Source organism: Pezoporus flaviventris, unplaced genomic scaffold (assembly GCF_033815535.1).
Source record: "Pezoporus flaviventris isolate CSIRO_AGI_PZ_B2104156 unplaced genomic scaffold, CSIRO_AGI_Pfla_v1 ptg000036l, whole genome shotgun sequence".
NCBI lineage: Eukaryota > Metazoa > Chordata > Aves > Psittaciformes > Psittacidae > Pezoporus > Pezoporus flaviventris.
Genome location: NW_026892584.1, coordinates 8173965 through 8197500, shown reverse-complemented (window position 1 = coordinate 8197500; position 23536 = coordinate 8173965). Strand labels below are relative to the sequence as shown.

General features: G+C 35.3%; 1 protein-coding gene across 15 annotated transcripts in view; it reads left to right on the top strand.

Annotated features, from left to right (window-relative positions):
• The window catches only part of SOX6 (SRY-box transcription factor 6), a 374009-nt gene that overhangs the window by 131266 nt on the left and 219207 nt on the right, over positions 1-23536 (top strand). For 12 of the 15 annotated variants that reach the window (XM_061464268.1, XM_061464265.1, XM_061464263.1 and 9 more), the window contains one exon: positions 13852-14095. In XM_061464268.1, coding sequence (XP_061320252.1) covers positions 13856-14095 — 240 coding nt within the window. In that variant the 5' untranslated portion in view covers positions 13852-13855. Of the gene's footprint in view, positions 1-10474; positions 10579-13851; positions 14096-17858; positions 18548-23536 lie in introns of those variants that run through there. The other 3 variants (XM_061464275.1, XM_061464276.1, XM_061464274.1) reach the window with 3 other exon arrangements.

Below are 23536 nucleotides of genomic sequence, written 5' to 3'. Positions count from 1 at the left end.
GTAGTTGTTTTGTTTATTTTTTTTTTTCTCCTATTACTTTAGCTTTTCTAACTACAATTCTAAAATGAATTATAGTTTCTGAGCTAAAAATAACCTTCTCTGTTACATTTATAGTCATGTATACTTTTGGATGACGATGCAGAAATTTGATTTAGAGCAATGGTTTTATTTTCAGAAGTCAGTGATACTTACTATCCAGACCATGTAATTTCTCCTTGCATGCACCTTAAGACATTTGCAATAGGTACTGAGTAAACTATTGCTTTAACTGAATCAAAGCAAGCTGTGAAGGGAAATCTTTCTTCATCAGTTTATAAATCAAAACAAACAAAAAAAAGTCTTGGTTATATGTATCTCTTGGGTTGATTTTCTACAACAGATGCGGAATGTTTTGTGTTTTTCAAGTGAAGAACATTTCACTGCTTAACATATGTGTAATGTTAGCAAATATTCCATGGAAGTTGTATTGATAAGCTATTTGCTTTGCTTGTCTTTTCACTGTATTTACAGACAGGTCCTTGAAAATGCTAAAATGAATAACTCTGCTGTCTTGAGATTTATTAATTTAGTAATTTAATTGTGTACTGAAAAGATGGCATGCATTAAAACTACAGTAAATTTAAAGTACCTTTCTGAAGTTTTTGTTTTTGGGTTTTTTTTAATGTTTTGCCCGTTGCACAAGAAAATTCAAACGAAATGCATATTGCACACAAATGAATTGTCAGTTTCAATTCCATTCCAGAAGTTGTGCTGGTTGTTTAAAAATATATGTTCCTTTTTCTTTTATTATCTAGTTTTGTATTTTTAAAACTGACTTTGCATCCCCAGCCTCTTTCTGAAGTTGTATTTAATGTGGTGTTCATTCCCGCGTGGGAGCTTTCAGTTTCATATCGCTTTGATCACTACTTGCCAGTGCAGAAGTGCAGTCAGGTTTTGTAGGAATTCACTATTCAATGTCAACAAATGTTTCTCCCAGCATTTACTGGCTGATTTAAGTAAACTGCAACTTGTGACATGGTATAGTAAATTGATAATGAAAAAGCCATAGAAATAAATACAACTCTACATTCCTGTTTAGTAAATAAATCACTGTAAGGGAAGATTTCTTTGTCTGCTGCTGAGAAGAGACTTGTTCAGCAAAGAATGTGTTACGAACCTGATTTGAGATTCATCTTTTGCTGTACATTATGCCTTTCACAGGGAACTGAGAAGGGCTGGAAATTCAGTCATATGTGCTTTCTGACTCTGTTTTCTAGGGTTAATCCATTAAACTCACTGTTTCTGTTTCTTGATTTGTAAAGTGGGATTGCTGAGAGAGTTGCTTAGTAAAGGTGAAGATATTTTGAGTTTTCTGGAAGCCGAGAAGTTGATTGCCAAATATTAGACTGCTTAATCACCTTCTATGAAAAAATAGCCAGGGTGGAGCTTCAAACTATGAACCTCTTTACGGAGGTGCCTCCTCTTGGAGATTGAACCCTTTGCTGAAAAGGTGAGAAGGCTTACCCCAAACTCCTTCCTGGGGTCACCTGGTGCCTCCCAACTGCCAAAACCTCAATGACAAAAAATGATTCAGCAGATAGGATCTTTGCTTTCTCCCTTTTTGCACTTTATTTTGCCTGCTTAAAGGTAGGCTGATGAGCACCTCCCCTGGTCCTGCCATCTCAGCCCTGGTCTGTGTAAGTTTTAATGCCATGGAGAGGCTGCCAATGCTGGGGACTGATGTGGCCTAGTATAATTAGCACAGAGTTTATGCCTGCTGTGCTGGGGGTCTCATGTATATGGATGACCCCCGTCTCTTTCATGACCTTGTTCCACAGGAGCTGCTGGACAGCCGTGCTTTGCCAAGTAGCAACATAAGAATTCATGTTCAAATTAAAACCTGAAATTGTTTTTGCTTCAGTAGTTTGTGTTTGATTCTTCCCAGAATTATTGTCTCTTCTTAGCTCTCATGCCAGTTGGAGAAGTAATTTTTGTTATTGTTTTGAAAGTGCTTGTCTAAATGATGAGATCTTGTTATTTTCAATCAGTTCAAGAGGAATGCATTGAAAAATACAGAGAGTAATGCATTCAGTCTGCTAGTATTCAGAATATACCTTACTATTTTTTGCTTTTCTCTGCGATGAGGAATTATCACAGCATATGATTCCTGGTAATACTGTAATGGGGGTCAGTTTTTCACCGAAAACACAGAAATTTAATATTGCAAAAGGACCCAATTTAATTTTTCCATACCGAGAAAATTAAGGTTATATCTTCAAATGAATAAAGAGGATTCAATTAACCTCCGTACAGCTGCTCTGACTTACAGTGTCTGAGGATCTGACCCATACTCAAGTCTGTAATGATTCGATGTCTGTGTCATAATTACTACATTAAAAGATGCATTTCTTTTCAATTCTATTCATATCTGGTTTAGAACAACAGACACTGGACTGTCTCATTGATGGTTCATGGTAGGGATGATAGCCATACCAGCTAAATATGCCTGTAAAACTGCATGTTCTTTATAGCGCTGCTTTTGAAATTCATAATAGAGCTCTCAAGAAATGTCCATGAGAAAATGAAACTGTTTTTAGGTGTAATAGGCTGCACGTATTATGTACTGTTTTGCTTGTCTATTATGAATTATTACCCATAAACATAAGTGGGAAATTGTTACAAAATATAGCCCTGAGCAAAAGTTTACACTGAGAAGACAAGACTTCTTTACAAATTCAGATCATACGCTTTATCCTTAAAATATAGGAAAAAAATGGGTCAGAAATGAAAACCACAACAGAGCACTGTGTATTTCAATGATAGACGTACTGCATCCCAAGTTATAATAGAAGGTTTTAGTATTTTAGGTAAAATAACTTGTGAGGGATTGGATGGAATTTAAATGTGAATGGTAAAAATGTTTAAAATCACTGACAATATTTAAAGATTGCATTTAGACATTTGGGGTTTTTTACTTTCTAATTATTTGGGACATTTTCATTTGTCTTGGACTTTGGTTTGTGTTCTGCTTTATGTTTTTCTTTGTATTTTGATAATTGTGCTTTGTAACGTTCTTTGACACATTTAAAAATACCAACAGGGAACTTTGAGCACCTGGAAATGTGGAGTAATTCAGAGCCTGGGCACTCTGCGCCTTTACCCTTCAGAGTCATTTTGCTGCACGTTTCCTTCTCCTTGTTAGAGATCAGATGCTGTATGTCACACTTTTCCATGAAAAAAAAAGATAGTTGAGGATCCTCAGTTATTGCAAATCCTTTTTTTCTAACAATTTTGTCATACTTTGCAGTACTGCAAACCAAAAGACTGGCAGAGTTTATAGTTTCCTTTGTGGTTGTTGCAGTTTCAGAGTGCTGGACGCAGACCCTGCACGCTGCTTGAGCTCTTCAACTTGAATGATGAAACAGTAGCAGTTTCACCTGTGAAAATTTCTTTTTAATGTTCTCTGATTCTTTTCAGTGCCAAGTCCAAATACGTTAATGAATTCCTTAAAAGTACAAAACTTGCTTTTGGACACTGGTTAATATCAATAATTTGTTGGTTTTTTTTTGTTTTGTTTTGTTTTACTAAACAACAATGAAAATAGTAAGTAAGTCATACTAAGAATAAGACTATGAATAACAATGTCTTAATATTTTTTTAAAAGCAGTTAAAATCAGTAAACATTTCATCTGTGGATCTTGTGGAATGATAGGAGGTTCAAAGTCTGGATAGATTGAACTTCAAATTGTTTGCTCTTAATGGCAACTGATTAGCTTAATTAATAGAGGAGATAATGTTTTGTTTTACTTTATTTGAATGCTTAGACTGCTGCAATTGTTTATCTTTTGTTTTCATATTTTCATGTAGAAGCAAATTAACATTAAGAAGAAAGGATCTCATCTACTCCTTCCCATGAAGACTTGCACAGCCCAAGTAGTGAAGGGCTTTGGGGGAGAAAGAGAGAAGTTGTTGCATTGTTGTTCTTGGCCGCATTACCAGTCAAACTGGGATATAGCTGAAAAAATTCCTGGGTAGTGTCAGCTAGGCATAATATCCCCTGTAATCTTTCTGAACAGTATGCTGCTTCAGACTGCCCTGTCCTTTATAGAAGTAGTAGCTGCATCTCACTTGTAAATGAGGTGGTTCCTGCAGGGTTCTGTAGACACATTTTTGGGTTCCTATTGTGCACATATGTAAGGATCATATTGTGTAAACCTTAGTTCAAAATAAAGAAATATTGTACACAACGCTGCCTTGTAAAAGCAAGTCCTTTGTATGGACTCTAAAAGAAAATCAGAATCCCTGTCTGTCCTCCTAAATTTGCTGCTGAGCCCCTTGAAACAATGTCACAAGTAGAAATATCAGCTAGGGTGTATCATTATTCTCATATAGTGGAAAAGAAGGTGCTGTGTTGTATGATACAGGGCAGTGCCTGAGAACAAGCATCAATGGCTAAAGCCTGTGAGCAGGTTGTAGCTAGAAAGCCCAGCCTTGCAGAGCTGGACCTGGGTTCCTGGTGATACAAAGCCTCAGACAAGAGGCAGGTGGTGTTCCCTGTTGTGTGGAACCTGCATCTTTTCCTTAACCTTTTCTGCAAGGCTAACAACATATTTAAGCAGTCCTTATGCCTGCTTTGTCTGCAAGGGTTAGGATTACTTCTGGCTCTAGAGCAGTTGTGCAGGGTGGAAAAAAGCCACTCATCCCTTACTGCTATTCTTGAATATTTCTTCAGGGAAAAAACAGTGTCAAAGGCCCATTCTTGGCTTTGCATATTTTGCTTTTCTTTCTTTCTTTTTTTAATTCCTCCACCAGAGGTGAAACTTTATGTGAAGATGGTGTGCAGTTACGTCAATAACTGTACTAGAACTTTGTGTATGCATTAGTAGTGACTGGAACACTTACGCAGGAAAGGCAATCCACACCATCACTCCACAATGCAAGTTTTTCAAAAAGAATGGAGGTTTAACTTCATTTCTATGAACCAGATGAAAATAATTTTTCAAGTATATATCCTCCCTAGGATACTCTAATAGTTTACAGGATGCCCAGAGCTACTGTAGGTGTAAAACATAATTTCTGGTTATAAGATCTCTGCATCACCAAAATGCCGATTTCACCCCTGAATAGGCTACTTGCTGAATAACCTGAAGAAATAAATGGTGAAAATAGTAGTTCTTATGTATTCAGATTACCCCCTTCAAAGATTTTCCTCAGATTTTTAATACCCTGAAAGTCCCAGTTCTGAGGCAGTATGCAGTTCAAACTTCATTTTTGGTTCTTAGAGTGAAGTCATTTAAATAAACAAATAAAAGTGGCACGTCATGCGTACATACATGCCAAAGTACACCATGTGCCAGTTAGAATTAATTTTCATGAGTCCTCACATATATGAATTTAGAATAACAAGAGTGCAGATACATATGTTTGTCCCAGAATCTCTGATGACACTTGTTGTACTTTAAATCTGTACAAATAACATCCCTGCATGGTTCTGACCTGTGTTTATTTTTAGTATTTCATGAATCACTTTCTTTAGCTGTTTTTCACTTAATGAAAGGCACATAAATCTTATTGTTAAATAACACTAGGATATTTAGTAGTAAAAATAAAATCCTTTTTTTTTTTCTTTTTTTTTTTTTTTTTTTGTAATAGCCATATGGGTGTGTTTACCCTTTGGAGAAATTCAGATTTGATATTTTCGTTATGTCTTGTTTTCCTCCTGGTAATTATGTTGGCACTTTGCTGATCCCTAGTTGTGCATAATTACAATGAAAGGTGACACTTTGATTGTCTTCAGTTGGAGAAACAAGTAATTTTATATTCACCAAGCTGTCAGGTAACACTACCTCACAGTACTAAGAGCTTCTGGCAATGTGGTTTGGCACCTATGTTTAAGTGCTTTGATGCTTGTGTAACCTCTATGGAATCAGAACTATTTTCCCTGCTAGAAGTGTTTTTAGGCTTGCAGCATAAGGTTTTTGATTAAAAAGACTATCCGTAAGTGAGCTGCAGAGGCACTGTTTCATGTTACGTGGAGGTACTAATTGGGTGGTTTAGTGCAACTGGCTGCAGGTGAGCCCTTTTTGCTCTCTACTGAGGTGCTCTATCTGACTTAGAAATGAGAATCAAAAATATGGAGAGGAGGGAGGAGAATAAGGAAGGAAGGGAGAGAAACTGACTTAAGATAAAATATCTCTGCTCTGAAATAGGTGGTGCAGAGAAATGGCTCATGACCTCTGTTTTTACACCTGTAGGATTGAAAATAAACTTTTAAACTCATTAAATGGAATCTTATATTTATAGCAACCATTGTTTTTAAATTTTATTGTTAATGATTGCTTTTATTTATATTGTATATTCTGTTGCTTGCTGTCTGAAAAAACAAATCCTAATAAGTTGGATAAGTTCTTGGCAAGCTCACTCTTGTTCCCATAGTTATTGGTGAAGATAGCTGGAAGTCAGTACTGCCTTTTTTCCTTTTTCTTTTTCCAACAGTAAGAAATTGGATATCCAGAGGCACATGGTGTAGTCATAGGACTTTAAAGGCAGTCATCACTGAGAAGCTGATACCAACCAATTAAAAAGAAGTGGTTACGTGATGTAACATTATCAGGAGAAACAATTCATGAGTCAAAGCATTCCAGGGCATATGAGCTCCAGTCCAAAGAACAGTCTCAAGATGTTTAAATAAAGTGACAGCAATATTGTCAGCTAAATATAAACTATAGAAAATATTAACTACAGTGACTGAAGATGAGCACATCCCAGGTGCTAAATGACTATTCTTTCACTGCCCTTTACTGCATTCAGAGTGAGTTCACCTTAGGCATTTTCAGTGAAATTCCTGGTAGTGAATAAAGGGAATAGAACATTTAACCTACTAGAAAGGTAAGTTGTATTTTTGGCATTTTATGAATCCAGCTAACCAGTTTGGATTTTCATTGAAAAGTCACCAGGGGCTGAGAGGCTGTTTTGCTGCATTCATTTTAATGTTTTTGACAACTAGATAAATAGGCAGGAACTCATGCCCTGACCATCATAGTTTACTGTGACTGCATGGCTGAGAAGGTCATTATAATGGCAGAACGTAAGAGAAAGGCTTTCCAAAAAAGTTCCAAGGAGCTGTTTAGCCCTCACATTGCTTGATTAGAGATTAAAAGAAATACCATAACGATTATTGCAAACCCTCTGAGCTTTGAGGGAGTCTGAATCTTAAGTCAAACTTTGTGATCTGGATTCATATCTGCTAGCAGAAGTGTGATTTGTCTGTATTGGAAAAACAAATGCAAGAAAATCTGAGTGTGTATCTTGGAAGCAGTGGGTGTATTGCTTAGCTTGATGCTTATTCCAGCTAGAGCTTTGGATGCTCAGTTAGCATTATAGCTGTCATTTCTTGAATCACATTTGCTTTCACCCTCCCCCCCCCTTTTTATTTCAAAGGTGATTTTTGCAACTACCATAAACTCTCTAATCTTACAGAGCTGCTTACGATCCATATGTATCTAATTCTTGTAATGTTCCTGCAAAACAAAGCCAAGGAAGAGCTTGAAGGAGTTGAACTGATTGGCCTAAGGCCTTGTTGTGAGTAAAAGCCAAAGCCAGGAACAAAAACTGGGTGATTCTCTTCCATCGCTGCCTTGTCAGTTTATACAGGTCTTGCGCACACAGATTTGTGTTGGGGTGTGGGGCCTCAGAAGAGTGGAATCTCTTACTAAGTGTTCATTTGTGTTACTAAGGCTCCTTAAAAACAGATATGACAGTTCATAATTTTAGGAAATAACTGTTTATTCTATAATGGCAGACAGATTAAGGCATTAGATTTACAATAAATTACATTACTGAGTTCTGCCTACATAACATTGTTTTATGGGGAGGAGCTGTAAACTATTTTGGTTATTGACAAAGCATTTTCATTTTTCTTGAAGGCTATCTGAACACTACTGTAACTGTTATCTTTATATAGCAAAAATAAAGACCAGTTTTCCTGAATGTTTAAACCATGTTAAACTGATTTCCAGCTAGAAATAAGTAAGTTGTTCCGGTAAATTCTGTGCTGCTGTGTCAGTGTACCCTGTTCTGCATCAGGCCTGTACTGGCATAGGCAAACTCACACTGCAAAATAGATTGCATAAAGGATGCTCTTGAGTTTCAGAAGGGGCTTGAGGATCCATGAAAGACACAGAGCCACCAAGTTATGATGTGTGCCACAGGTATGAAAGAGGAGGATACTGTGGGCAGTGTGAGCAAAAAAGATTATACAGTGCCATTAATTTATCCCGAAGTGGAGTGCTGATTTGTAAGTGACAGTCCTGTGAGTCATGCTTAATATTGTGGGAGGAGTATACATATTTGTTGCTCTTTTAGAAGGTGAGGAGGGATAAAATGATGTGGCTGAGTTTTAGTTTTCATGAACACCAGGTTAACATAAAAGTTTAGAAGGAATATTTAAATGATTATGAGTGCTGCTGAAAATGGTGTCTTTTAATTTGTTTAGTTCTGGAGTCACCAGAGCACTTAGACATGTGCTTAACTTTTTGAAACTGAAAAGTCCAATCTGAAATTAGTGGACTGCTTGCATACTTACAGTTAATCATGTACTTAAGTACTTTAATCTGGCACTTTGGGGAAAAGGATTGAGACTGTTCATAAAAGCTCTGTAAGCGAATATATTTGTAATCTAATCTGATTCCAATCTACTGTTGGAGCTGTACACCTGGTTTATGTCTATACTGTAGTCACTAAAGAGGATGAATTAGTCCATCTGAGTACCACACTACTGTAGTTGGAGTGCTATCAGAAATGAACTTGTTTAAAATTTGTTTGGATAGCTCAGCATTACAAAGCAATCATTTATATGCCTGCAGTGTAGACATGCCTTTAGGTTTATGAATGCTTTGTTAGGGTGGAGCAGAACAGAAGCTAGAGTCTCCAGCCAACTACAAGTCTCCTTTGTCATATATCTCATTTTTATTTCTTAGTTTATATGTTTTTAAAATAGTGTCAGGGCTATCACATTGTTGTTATCTGTGTTAATACTTTGTGTCTTGATTCTGAAATGTCTGTCAGCTACATCTCCAGGTCTAGCCTGGAGTAATTTCCACCATAACTTTTAATTCGAGCAGTCATCAGGGTGGAAGATTTTAGGCTTTGGAAGCCTTTAATTTCATATAATTGTTTTGAAAAAGAAGATGGACATCATCTGAAGAATTTGAGACTGTAGAAGAATGTTAGACAAGAAAAAAAAACAACCCCCCGCAGTATTATTATTTGTATTTAGAAGGGTATAACACAGACTGTCTGTAGGAAAAAAAGAAAACTTTTCTTGAGAATCTGACTGGCAGTCTTCATTACAGCAGAGAGAATTTCTTCTCTGGATTAAAATAAAAAATTGTGGCAGATATATAGCACATGGAACTGTTTGGGCCTGTCATTTTATGTAGGTAAAAAACCCTTAGCAGTTCAATTTTAGCTTTACTACCTTGGTATCAAGACTGACTGAAATTGGGGTTCAATTCCTCAGCTTTACTGAGGTTTTGATAAATGATCCCACCCTTTTTCTGTCTTCAATTCAAAATGAGATAGAGTTTATTCTAGGTCTGGAAAATCCAAATCAAGGTTTATTTAATTTTTGAAGTTGAGTAAGTGATAGGACTTCAGCTAGTTAGGGCTCTTTTCAATTTTTTTTTTCATTTCCATTAGGTGTATTTTCCACCTTTAGTGATTGCTGTGTTCAGCTAATCTGTCAATTTAACCAAAGCAACAATTTCACAATGTAGTTTTCTTTCTGATTGTGTGCTGTGTAATCAATATACTGATATAATGTGAGTGTAATTTCCTCTCTTATTTTATCTCCACTGCACAGTATTATAAATAAACAGCTAAAAAAGAAAAAAGAAAGAAAAGCACCAAACAAATCTGTTGCATCTTCTTTTAAGATTGTACCACTGTAGACACTTGTTCTAGTAAAGTAGAATTGGACCCACTTGATTGCATTTAAATTTTTCATGCTTCAGCAGTTTGTCTGGGAGCACAGTAAAGAAAACCCCCCGAGCGAGGATAGTTTAGAATAATAGAACTTGATTTTGTGTATTATAGCGGCACCATTTGCGCTGCTGTAGTTAGGGTTGTGTCAGCACTTCCATTATAAACCCCTGTTTGCAGGGGTTATAACTAGGGAGATATTTTTTATCAGAAACTTTTTTTAAAATCCTTTGAGTGAATTTAATTGATAATAGAAAAAAATATAATGGAAATTAGGAAATTTCTGATACTTTTTACAAGCCTTATTTATCATGAATATTGACTATACGTCCCCTCGCCCCCCTGCCCCCTAGGGATTTAGCAAATGCATTTTAAAGATTTTAAATGTAAAATTGGGAAGTTATTATAGCTTAAAATTTGACTGCTATTCATACTCATAGTTTAACATTAAAGCATTTTAACACTACAACCTGTTCTATTGTTTAATGTTATCATAAACATAAACTACTCAAACAGGGCAGATTCTTCTCCCTTTGAATTTGATGAGACACTGGAGTTATTTGCCAGTCTCTGCCTTTGGACTCGGTGGAGTTCTGTGTACAGAATTCTCCCATTTAAGTAAGCAAAACCAAACACGTAACAAGTGAAAAAACCCATCATGTAGTAACTGACTGGTTAACACCCAGTCCCGGAGTTTATATTTACTTTGTTTTTGCTAATTATAAACCCAGGCATAATCAATATTCGGTGCATAAACTGGCACCCTCAGACGACATGTACACATGAGGTATGTTGACTGAGTTAATGATTGTGCTGGGAAAAGAAGATGGGGGCCTTCATCTAGCAGGGTCCTACATCTCTGTCCCTTTTTACCACAGTGTTTAAAATCTAGCAACCAAAAACCTGAAAAGTACCATCAGGTGCTGACCTCTGACCATAATTAATGCACTAAACTTTGCTATTTTAGCAAAGGCTTGGGGGAAAATAGAAATGAAACACAGCCCTAAAACTTATGTCATGATGAGAGCAAGTGCCCTGGGACATCTGCCTGTGCTTGCTTTCTTTTCAGACTCCAGGACTATAGGTAGCTGAGTAAAGTACAGTATGAAAATGTGTTTGACTATAATGCAGCAGTGAAGGAAAGGCATAAGAGGAGCTAGAAAACATCTGAACCCTGCACTCAGTCTAACTTCTTAGTGTACAGAAAAAACTTGCTGGCATGGCTTGAGATTATTAGTGAATGTGATTTTGTCAATAAGACTTTTATTTTTAAGGTTAACAGAGACCCCTTTTCTCTATGTAATAAACTTAAAATTCAGAACATGAATAGAGATTTTTCTTTAAATACATTTAAAATATCATGAATAAGAGGAAAGTATATTAGTGTACATAGCAAAGAAAAAATGTTTCCTCTCTAGCGCATTATCAGTAGATAGCTTCACTGAATGGTCACTTGAGGAAATACCAAAAGCCTGTTTATGAAATAGAGGTGAAGCCTTTCTAGACTAATTATATTCAGCATGTAATTTCTAAACTTCAGTCTGAATTTTGATTTTCAATTAACATTCCCAATTTGAAGATAATTTTCTATTTAATGTAATTGCAGGAAATAATTTATTGGCTGATTAAGACTGAGGGCCCAGCCTTCCTTAAGAAAACAGTCCCTAACAAACCAGCCTTTAAAGCCAAGTCATAGCTTTGGACAGATTCAGCCTATTTTTGCAGCTGCAGAGTTGTGTTTAATTAGGATTGTGCACTATTATTCATTGGTGCAGTTTGTAGTTGAAATTGTTCTTAAGAGACATTTTTGTTTCTAGTTTTGTGTCATGATTAATTTATGGTGAAGGAACAGCCATAGCTATTGCTTTTCACAGAAGCTCTTTCAGTTTGAAAGAGGAATAAGATCTGTTGAGAAGGTGAAAGAAAGGAAAATCCTTTATTGTGACTTTCAGTTTTCATTACTGGTTTTCAGATTGCATAAAGTGTTGACTTATATTTTCATGTGAGTGATTATATTAACATGACTATTTTAATGAGAAAGGGAAAAGTAAACCTTTTATTTTATCTTGGCTCGTAGTAATTATGAACCAGAACCTTTTGAAGTATGCACAATAATGCTGGTTGCTGAACTCTTGACATATTTTCTTTAGCATCAACACATATTCTTTAGTGTAGTAAGAATGCAATATATGGTTTAAATTCCTCAGTTCTGCTTATTGACAGCACTGATACTAGACTCCCACTTACACTTAGGCTTCCCTAAAGAAAACACAAACCTTTTTTTTTCCCTACAAGTATCGAGTTTAAGAGGCAGGATTATCTCTATTTACAGAATAGTTATTCTAAATAGGTATCAGTGTTTTAATATGTTTCAAAGCACTTCAAAGCTTGTAATACTTTCATATTGAACTGTACATAATTAGATTAGTTGATCTTATATTAATTTTTTTTCACTGTAGGATACTAAATCTGAACTCCCTCATTAATTGTGAGAAATTTAGCATTAGCTGTTAAATCCTATGTGAAACACAGGCTGCTACATAAAAACTAATGTTTAAATTGGAATTAACTTAATTATTTTTCTTTGCACTTGATATTTCCTTCACTGTAATATTCATGAAAGCATGTGACAGATTTGTAAATTTAACTGTTAGTCTCAGATTTCCAGGCCCTTTAATCAGTATTTATTTGTCTGTAGAAACAGTACTAGCAAGTTAATGATTTGCTAATTTGAAAAATGCTCATGTGGTTTCCTATGTTAACTGATTTGTGCATTTTTAAAGAAATGGTATGAAATCAATTATTGTTAAAAAGCAATTAAGGTGGAGATCTTATTCCTTAGTTTCTCAGCAATTTCAGTGTCAAGGATATTCTAAAATTACTAAAACCTAGGAAAATAGCTAATATATTTTAGCTGTCTTCTTTCAGGTTTATTAATGATTGTTTTAACAGTTGCAGTTAATCTTATTAGAAATTTTAAGAAAGTGTTTTCAGATTTTGAGTGGAAGTCAGTTATATTTTCACCTAAGTGCAGAAACTGTGGTGAAAGCTGTGTTTGCATATGAGATGGTAGTAAGAGGCCATTATTAGAAAAAGACATTTAACATAAATCAATGCATTTATTCATCACACTTTTAAGTCATTTAAAGTAATTTGTTCAGCTATATCCTGTACTCAATGTCTAATATGAAATGAAACATAATTATTTTAGATTTTTAGTTCAAGCTGTAAAAGATTACTCAGATATTATCCATCCATTCAATAATCTATTCCATTTTAGAACACTTTTCATATGAATGTCTCAAAACACTTTCCAAAAGGTCAAACTGGGTAAAATTTTAAACAGGTTAAGAGCAGATACAACTTTTAAAAAAAGCAAAAGGACTTATATAGCAGATTTTGAAATAGATTTAAAAATGTGTAGAAACATCTTCTGCTTGCAAGGAATGCTGTTAAGAAAGCATGATGGACACTTTTCTCTAAAAGTTTGCTTGTAACCTTCAGATTGCTCATGGGAGTAAGAGTTTAAAGATTTGAACTCTTACATAAAATCAACATGAAAATACCAATAAAGTACATTTACATTACATCTTCTTATGGCTGGAGAAAATCATATTGTTTGACAAATGTAAATGGATAGAATGGCATCATATAACTTAACCCTGAACTTGACTTGGCATCAGTGAGTACATTATCTTAGTTTTTTTTTGATCCAGATCCCCAAACCCATAGTTTTGGAAGTCTTATTGTTGACTGCATATGATTCATTTTTTAACTGTTGTAGGCAAGCGTGGTGTGTTTACAGGACTGTTTTGACTGTTTTGAACTTTTTTTGTTGGTTTTTTTTTCAACACCAATGTTTTCATTTCGTCTGCTTTTCTTGTTTTGTAGAAGAATGTCTTCCAAGCAGGCTACCTCTCCCTTTGCATGTGCAGCTGATGGAGAGGAAACAATGACCCAGGACTTAGCATCATGTGACAAGGAAGAGGGAAACAATGATCAGCATGCGACCTCTCATCTGCCTCTACATAATGTAATGCACAACAAACCTCACTCTGAGGAGCTACCAACTCTGGTCACGACCATTCAACAAGATCCTGAATGGGATGGAGTAATCTCAGCCCAGCACAGAATGGTGAGTTTTGCAGTTCTCACAGTGGCTTTCTAACCTAGTATTGTCAAAGACTGTTCACTTCCATTTTGAAATACATGTTCAGTACAATCCTTTATGGCTGTAAAGCTTTTTAAATGTTAAAGTGTCAGTGTTGGTAATAGATCAACATCAATATGGTGTAATTGTAAATTACAATTGTATAATCTTCTTAAGTATACAGGTCTATATGAATGAGGTCATTTGATGAGTTCACCTTTGGAAAGGAAATGCATCTATTCATCATGTTTTTGTTCATACCTTAATTTATGTCATAACCTTTTTAGCTCATATATTCAAGCATTAATTTCTGACAGGAGGATGTAGCTCACAACTGTCATCTGCAAAGTGTTGTGCTGAAGGAAGAAGCTTTAATGTATTTTTTTACTTGTTTCGGAAATGGAACCAACCAACTCTAGAATATTATAGCTTCACACCACAACAAAGCAGCTGGAATTTTAGGTGACACAAACATCCTGCTTTATTTATAGGAAATTACAAGTTTTTCTGAAGGGGAAAAGTATTTATGAGTAACTATGTCATGCTCTGCTGCTCTAGATCACCAGTTTGTATATAGGTGATGTTAGCAATGATCAGAATTATCATCTGTGTTCTCTTCAGTAGCCTAAATTATTTTACAGTTGTAATTCTGTCTCACCATCCCAAAACTTAAATAAATGGACAGACTGAATGAAGACTGAATGGGCATGACATCTCAGTCAATTTATTTTCCTTGCATGTGTTCCTCAAACAGAATTAAGGTACGTGGAGCAGCCAGGTGTTCTATAAATTTAGAACATCATAATTCCAGAGTCTCCATAAAATGACTTTCACAGATATTAAGTTCACACAGTTAGTTTAAAAAGAATACCCTGCGTTTCCATAAAATTTCTTCTGTATTTTTATTAAATGTCTATGAGCAGGTTTTTTTTGAGCAAGTCTTTATTTTTATTTTTCAGCATGTTTTTTTTTGACAACGCTAGGAATAATGAACTTATTTTAAATTTGGCTAGAAGTAATAATTCTAATTCGTTAATCAACGTAGATACTGGATTCTTCATACATATTGTGAAGCCTGGAATTAATTAAATAGTAGCACTACAATAATATCTATTTTCTTAAGATAGTGTTTTGTTTTTTTTTCTTTCTAAAATCCAATTGATTAAAAAGATCAAACCAAACCAGAAAGATGAAGGTGCTACCTAATCTGTAATGCACAATTTAAGCCAGTGCATAACTTTCTATCAGGCCTAAAATATTGCTAGGTGTTTGGGCAGCTGCCATGAAGAAGGCAAAATTTCAGCTGTAAAAATGGCTAGTAATTTGGCAAGGTAGGTTGTAAGTTGTACATATGATTGCTATGCAGAATTCTCAGATGGACACTCCTTTTGGATGGAGAGTCACTCTTCTGCGTAGATCATGTGGTAAGCACATCAGAATAATTTTTAATTCTATGTTATCAGGACGACAAATTGGATGCATACTAGAAAGGATTGATCAAGTTTGTTGATGGAAAAAATAAATCTGTGAATTCTTCAGCTACTTTCCTATTCATTCAGAGAGGCATGTGCACTCTGGGAATTTCAGTCTTAGGACATCAATAACATTGATAACATGACTCTGTGTCCTAGAAAGAAAGGAACTCGTAACTTCTAAGAGTCTGCCAAAGCATTTGGTTTTGGTACAGGCTGTTGCTTGGACGTGAGCATTAAGGCCACGGACATTAAGCCAAAATGATAGACCCTCTTGTAGTATGATCGGTTGTACTCACTTGTATTGCTCTGAAGTGGTTTTACATTTACTGCTACAGAGTGCAATCTCTATTTTCTTTCTTAATGCTCACTATCATGTCAACACTGGCTGTACCTCTGGACAGGCATTAATCAATACCCAGCTTATCGTATTTCAGAACAGGTGCATAAACTTTGCTTGAGTGACTTAGCACTCTGTTTTTTTCTCTCCTTTTTCCAGTAAATATTCACTCATATATGTAAATGAATGTCCTGAAAATCATTAGGAAACTCCACAGTTCCCTTGGATTAAATCTGGTGGTGGGTTTTTGTCATCCTTATTTAGGTAGCTCTCAGCTAAATCAAATAGATTTATTTATGTATTTATTTATTCCCCCCCCCCCCTCCCCAGCTCTAAGATGGGTATAGTTTACAAGGCTTGGCTAGAAATGAAAACTGTAGTTCCAAAGCATACTGTTTGGTTGCACTCAAAAGAGGCTTAAAATGTGCTGAGCAAGGTCCCAATGTATTTACAGTTTAGGTACATTACATGACTAGTTAGATCACAACAGTGAAGTGGTGACAATTTTTTTTTTCTCCTTGAGGGACTGTCATTTAGGGTAACTTGTTTGATCATTTTTTTTCCCTTACTTATGTTCTTCGTGAGCAAACCTTTAAGCCGTTATTACATGAAGTTTCTCTGAAACACCTCAATCTCCAAGCAGGCATCAATATTACTAAGAAAGAATTCAGAGGCACCTACAATTTTCCTGATGAAGGCAATTTCATACGCCTTTAAGGGAGGATAGGAGTTTCTTTCCAGAAAGACAAACTCCAGAAGGTGGGTTGGGCAAATTTGAGATAGGTGCTGTGCTAGTGACTGCTTTTCTACTTAATAAAATCAAATTCCCAGAAGGTAAGCACTTTCTGACCTTTCCCAGATGAATCCTTTCAAAGCAGATTTGAAGAAGCACCTGCTCATACTATTTACACTGAAAGTAATGCTGTCATTAAAATGCATCAATAATGTGTATTGTCTGGTTATAAGATAGTAAATTGAAAAAATGCTGTGTCAACATATGGGGAGGAAAAAAATTCTCTTTTATGTGGTATCTAATTAAGGGTACAATCCTGCATCCTTTGTGCCCTTAAATCTACTAAGCAGTTCCCTGGAATTTGTGAGAGCCCACACTATGCATCGTAACATAGTGCAAGGGCTGTACAGATCTTAAGTGAAAAAAAAAATACTGTAAGAGGGCAATTAGACTGAAAAAAAAATTGAGATTTTTTCCTAACATTTATGGTATGCAGCACTTTCTGTAATGTAAGATACCTTGAAACTACATTGTGTATTATCATAAAAAAACCCACACTGGCTAAAAATGTTTTCAAACTTTCACTCCCTTTGATATCAAGCATTGCTTTCCACCGAGTCCTTTGTGTATTCTGAATGTCTGGAAGCCAAAATATTTTGTTTTAACTCCCACTCTATAGTATTTCCCAGCTGTGTGCTTATATGGTGTAATAAAATGATTTAACAAATGGGAAATAGCAGCTGCATTTGGAAATTCCCTTTGTGCTGCCTTTTCATTTGACAGATTCAGCAATGTATAACAACTGTAACATCAGACCTGTAATGACTTACATTGAGTATCGTATCACCAGCCAATTTGATGTTACAGTAAAACAACCGAAAGATTTCTGTAATTTCATATTGCTGAGCTGAAACAATTATATGTATACTTCTAACTGTAATTTAATATAAAAATACCTGGGTATGTGGGTATTTATTGCTGCCTGCAGTCCTACTAGAAAATAAAACTGATTTTAGATCAAGGATATACCTGTTTGCTGTAGTAAACTGCAAGGAAGAGGGCAAAGTGGTAGTAAGATAATGAGGAAAGTATCCTGCTTTCCCTCATGGACAGTGAGTAGCAGGCAAGAAATACAGGAAAATTTTTAGTTTGTGTCCAAAACCTGGCTCTCTTGGGGCAACAAGAGAAGATAAGGGGGAAAGCCAATAATATTTGCTTCTGCTAAATTAAATAGTAACTGGATTATTATATCCCAGTAACATATTTACTAGTGGAGAATATGGAGAATCATAATTTGTGCTTTGTTTGTTGGGGAACCAGGATGGTCCTCACCTTCATACAGAGCCTCACACATCTCGTGAGGTAAATTTTGAAGATTTTTTTATTTTTGCTCTGAAGTATCAGGAGAAAACAATGCCAACAGCAGGATACAAAATCAGATGGACAAGTGCCCTGCTCTTCTTTGAGGAATAGGATGGTGATTTCCCATGGCTGTAAGGGCTACTTGTGAGTCTCATGAGAAATGCATTTGAGCAGCTTTAACCTAATGTAATCTGTAATCTTTCTTCAAAATGCAGAATTTCCCCACCCCCACCCAGAAGCTGCAAACTGTTTCCATTACCAATGCCAATAGAACTATCTGGTAACAGACAGGGTTTTGAAAGAACTCACGGGTGCTGTGTTGACCACTGTACATGATGATGTATCGCTGTGATGGTCACTGTACTCTTTTTTTCCCCCAATGATGTTCCTCACCTGCCCGCTACTGTAGGGGGTATATAGACAGCGTGTGTTTGCACAGAACGAGGGCATCCACATCTCTTTCCTGTTACTTGGAATGATGCAGTGATAGACTGTTACACAGAACCACAGCAGCAAGTCAAGTCTAAAGGGTGGGTGTTATTTCACTAGGACTGAGGACACCCAGACACGCATAAAAATGCAAATACAAGTTAGTTACATCCAAATATATGCTTTGTTTCCCTATAATTTTGTAGCACCATTCAGAGACCCCTTGGATTTAGAAATGAAATGTATCTCATTGGATTTTATCTCAAATAGCAACATTGACATATATTTCATAATTGTGTCAAGTCTGTCTTTTCTTGACTTGCCAAACGAGTGAAAGCCTTCTTACCTTTTCACTGTGTCTGCCTGTACAGCTCAGCAGTACTGATAGCGAATTTGTATATGCAGCAGGAAAAGTGAAGATCCCTTAATGCCACATGTATCTGTTTCTTTTAAAAGAATTTTAGATCACTATGGATCAAATTTAACTTTATATAGCTTTAGCAAAACTGCTGGCATCAGAAAGGCAGAAATATAGGTGGTATCCTGAAGGTCATGATATTTCAGTGCTTATTGTCTCTGCATAAAACAAGCACAATCCCGTTCCTCCCCCCTCCCCTGCCTTCTTGCTATTAACTTCTCTCATCGAAAGTTCTTCCCTTTAAGGAAAATAAGCTCAGGTTTTTAGGAAAGATCATGGAAAACATTTATGCAAGCTAAGCACTGTGACTTTGTTGTTATATAAATTCATGGCTTCAAATCCTGAAAAATTATAGGTACAATTATATGTTTTGAAATTTTATATTTAGTTCCTTTATGGGCTGGATATGAGCGTATAAAATGCATCAAATATAAATGCCCTAAACTCTAGCAATTCTGTATCTGCTAAATTGTTCACACAGCTGTTATTTACATGTACAAATCTGAGTTTTGTGATGGTAGAAAGCAATTCTACTGTGCTTCTGATATTATTTCTGCATGCCAGGTGGTGCATTAGAGTTTTTATCTAACTAAAGAGATAAATACCTTCATATGTAATTGCATGGGTACAAAGTTTTGGCTGAAACTGAAGGGTGTGAAGAAGCAGATGATATCGTATTTTTTTTTTCCATCAAATAGACTCCTATGAGAAATATATTGCAGAAGAGATAGAAATAATTTTTTCAAGCACGTTGTTTTGATTCAAAAGCATTCAGGTATGTGCTTAACTTGACTTTATTAGGACTACCAACAAATACAATGTTAAGCACATGTCTAAATGTTTGAAAGATCAAGAAGCTAGTTTTACTAGCTTTAGCATAAAGAGATGTTTATGTTTCGTATTCAAAATACTAAAAAAATTCCCCAGAAGTGTGCAGGATAATGAGCTTAATGGAAGTGCTGAAATACAAAATTGACTTTATTTGAAAAAGAATCAAATAGTTGTTCTTTTTGGCATGGCTGCTATATTTCTATTATATTCATTTTGACACTGTACAATTTTTTTTTTTTTCAAACGCACAGTCTTTTTTAAACCTTTCCCTATATTCTAGGATATCTGTGTTTAAATAGAGTTAATCAGCTGAATTCTTTGCAAAAGACTTGTAGTTTTTGTTCATCTAAACCTGTAGTAAATTTATTCTTCTCTTATTTTAACATTTCCTATTTTTTATAAAGCAATTTTTGAAAAGTTTTTAATTCACTTCTGTATATTGACATACAATTTTTAAAAAGTAGAAGCATTAACATGCTCTAAATTGTTATTTTTTTTTTTTTTCCTTGGGCAAGAAGGAATCAGGTATGCATACTGATTAACACACTCCAGTCATTAACATGTGATTATGTGGGCTGCATATTGAGCACCTGCCAAAAGATAAAATCCAGCACTTTACTACATCTGCACAAGGACTTTTTGCATTTCTTTTGTACTTTGACAGCTCAAGAAAAAACAGACTTTGATATCTTTGTTCAGCATAATAAAACTGTGTACATAAAATATCTTCATGGAGGAAAGAAAGATACTACATATATTTATTTTAAACTTTGAGGCCATGAAAATTTTGGAGACTGAGACTTACACACCACCAAGTGTAACATGAATATCTTAATGTAATGTATCACTGACATTCATATACAGTTTATAACATTCCTGCAAGTTTATAAGGATTATCTGTTCTGGGATTCAGCCAATGTTATTGTAATTCACAACAGTTTTATGTGATACCTTTATGTCTCGTAAATGTCTTGTTTTTATTTCAATCTTCCAAATGTTTCATCAGTGTTTACCTTAAAGAAATACAAGTACTCTATGCGGCAGGCTGGTTTCCTGCATGCATTCCTTTGCAAATGCTAAAAGGGAAACATAAAGCATGTAATACATGTCATATAACTATATACAGAGAAGGATTTCTATGTGCATTTGATATTGCTAAAAACATAAATATGAATTTTATTTTGATATTTACAGTCGATCTAGTTATAGGTCAGACAGCTAAGATGACCTAATAGGAGGAAGTTGGATATATACAAAATGGTCTGGAGTATCCCAGTCACACAATCCTTGTTTTATTTGGCAGCTTCTGAGAAGCATACATTACAAAATATATCTTTATTTACCCAAAAGGCAAACAGTGCTAATCAGCTGGGACTGATCACAATGCATGTTCTGTTTCAGTTTAGATGAAGATGTAAGTCTTAATACTCATTCTGTAAATGGTGGTCCATTACTTTTTCTTAGTAAGAGCATTTAATGAAAGTCCAGGGCATAAAGTCTCAGTATTGTGAATTATTACCAAACCTAAACACTGGATGTTAGGACATATGTTATTTGGATAATTAAGGAGATCCTTAGCATTTAACTCCTACAAAAGCATACATGAGTTTGTGCATATCATTTGTGGGTGAGTTTATTGACATATAGAAGTGATTGGTCATTGTATTTAAGAATTTTGAGGTCATATTTATGTTCTGTTTGCAAGAGAGAAAAATGCCTGCCAATTTTTTTCACAGATTTGCTCATTTGTAAAGAAAAGGGTTTAAAGCACATAACTGAAATATTGTAACATTCTAAATTCCCTCTACCCAAAAGTTGGTGTACCTGGATTCATTAGGTTTGCTCCAGCAACTGAGTATGAAGGGATTACTGCAATTAGATGGTCATATTTTACATCAAACAACAAGTCCTTGCCTATAAGACCATACTAGTATCACATATGCCTTATCTACTTGAAAATGTCCCTGCCCATAGCAGCAGGGCTAGACTAGATGACCTTTGAAGGTCCCTTCCAACAAAAACTATTCTATGATTCTACGTTTTTTTTTATGTCGTCTCATTTTTAAACCCTTGATCTAAAGTTATTTTCCTCTTTCTTTTTTTCTGAATGTCTAATTTTCTTAATTTCTTTATTTCTTGGCTTAGATCTACTGCTTACTCTTGTATTGTTTCTTCTTGAGGTTTTTATGTAAGGTTTTTACAGATTGTATTCAACCTAGACTTTGACACTGAAATCAGTGTACGTTTTATCAGAGTAAATGCTGAGTGAGTTAAAGACTTGAGGTTTTATTCCATTACTTGCTGTTTGCCCTCCCACTAGCATAATTTGCTGAGACTTTACAAACAATATTCTCTCAATAGCTCATAGCAGTCATTCTCAAGCCTTGGCTTTAAATAAATCTTTCTTAATAAAACTTGTGGCTTTTTTAATCGGATGAGAATTGGAAATGATCACTTAGATTTCTAATTTCTCTTAATTCTATTTAATTAAATTCCTCAAAGTGGGAAACCTTATTTAATGTAGTGATTGGAAATGATTTTGTAAACATTTGCTTTCATTATATGTTAACTCCAGACTAGTTCCAAGTGCCAGCATGCCTCTAGTACTTGGAATCAAAACCGCTCTGGATATCCAACTTTCCTGGGGTGTTTACATGTGTCCCATTCAACGCAGAGACAGATAAATATCCTTTTATAACAGAAAAGCCTCATCCACATGGAAATAAGCAATTCATAAAACACATTTTATGTTAGCAATATTTGCTTTCTACTTCTTCCTGGCCATTCATCCTGTGATTTCAATGGAACTCTTACAGAAACAGTTTGCTCTTTGGCTGTTGAGTAGGACTGCAGTCGTTAACTTTCAAAGTTGATTGTAGTTATTCTTAAATTGGTAACTAACACTGTGAGCCTGATTTTGTACAGCCCACATTTTCAGTTCCTGAGTTTCCTCTTTTCCCACCTTCAGAGAGCTTCTCTTTTTGAGACAGAATCTGTCTTACCTACATGAAACATAAATGCCACCATAAAGGAACTGTAATGTCTCTTTATTAAAACCTGCAGCTTCATGCACTTCCCCTCTTTAAGGCTTCCTATTTACAGAATCCAATTCATGAAACTGTTGATGTCTCCTTAACCCTTATGAGGATTCCAAAGAGAGAGCTGTCCCAAGCCAGGTCTCCAGTCACGACTGTAGAGTCCCCGAACTAAGATGTTACTTCTCAGCCCCCAAATTTAGCCCGCATATTTTGTACTTTGTCCATTCAGAACAAGGAGCCAAGAATGTTGAATCTTGTTTTTAGCTTACACTTCCACCAGTAAAACCATATTTTTTTTGTGTGTTTACTCAGTTTTACAGATGTTGATATAAGCTTTAGCTTTCCAGTATGAAAAGTGCTAGGTCAACTTTCAATACTCTTACTTCGCTTGCAGCCATTCTCTCTCATTTATCTTGTTAAAACCAGTGGGACCATGGATGTGAAAATGAACTACTTGAAAAGTAAAGAATCTAAATGCACAAGAAAATAATTTTTTTTCACACTAACAAGAAAATTATGATTGTTTGTTCAATCCTTTTCAACAAAAACATCTGAGGAAGTATAAGGATTTTCCTTCCTTTGGAAACTAGGCAGCTTTCTTTTTGAAGAATTTTACCAATGCAATTTGTGAAATTTAGTGAACGTATATGCTAAAAGACATTTTCTTAGGGTGAGAGGCATGCTGAAATATTTATCCAGGATATTTTAATATAGATTTTTAAAGTAATTGTTATGGAGTGAGAAGAAAATACCATGTATGTAGTCACAAAGAGTCTCTGTGTTTATTTTTACAAAGCCATTAT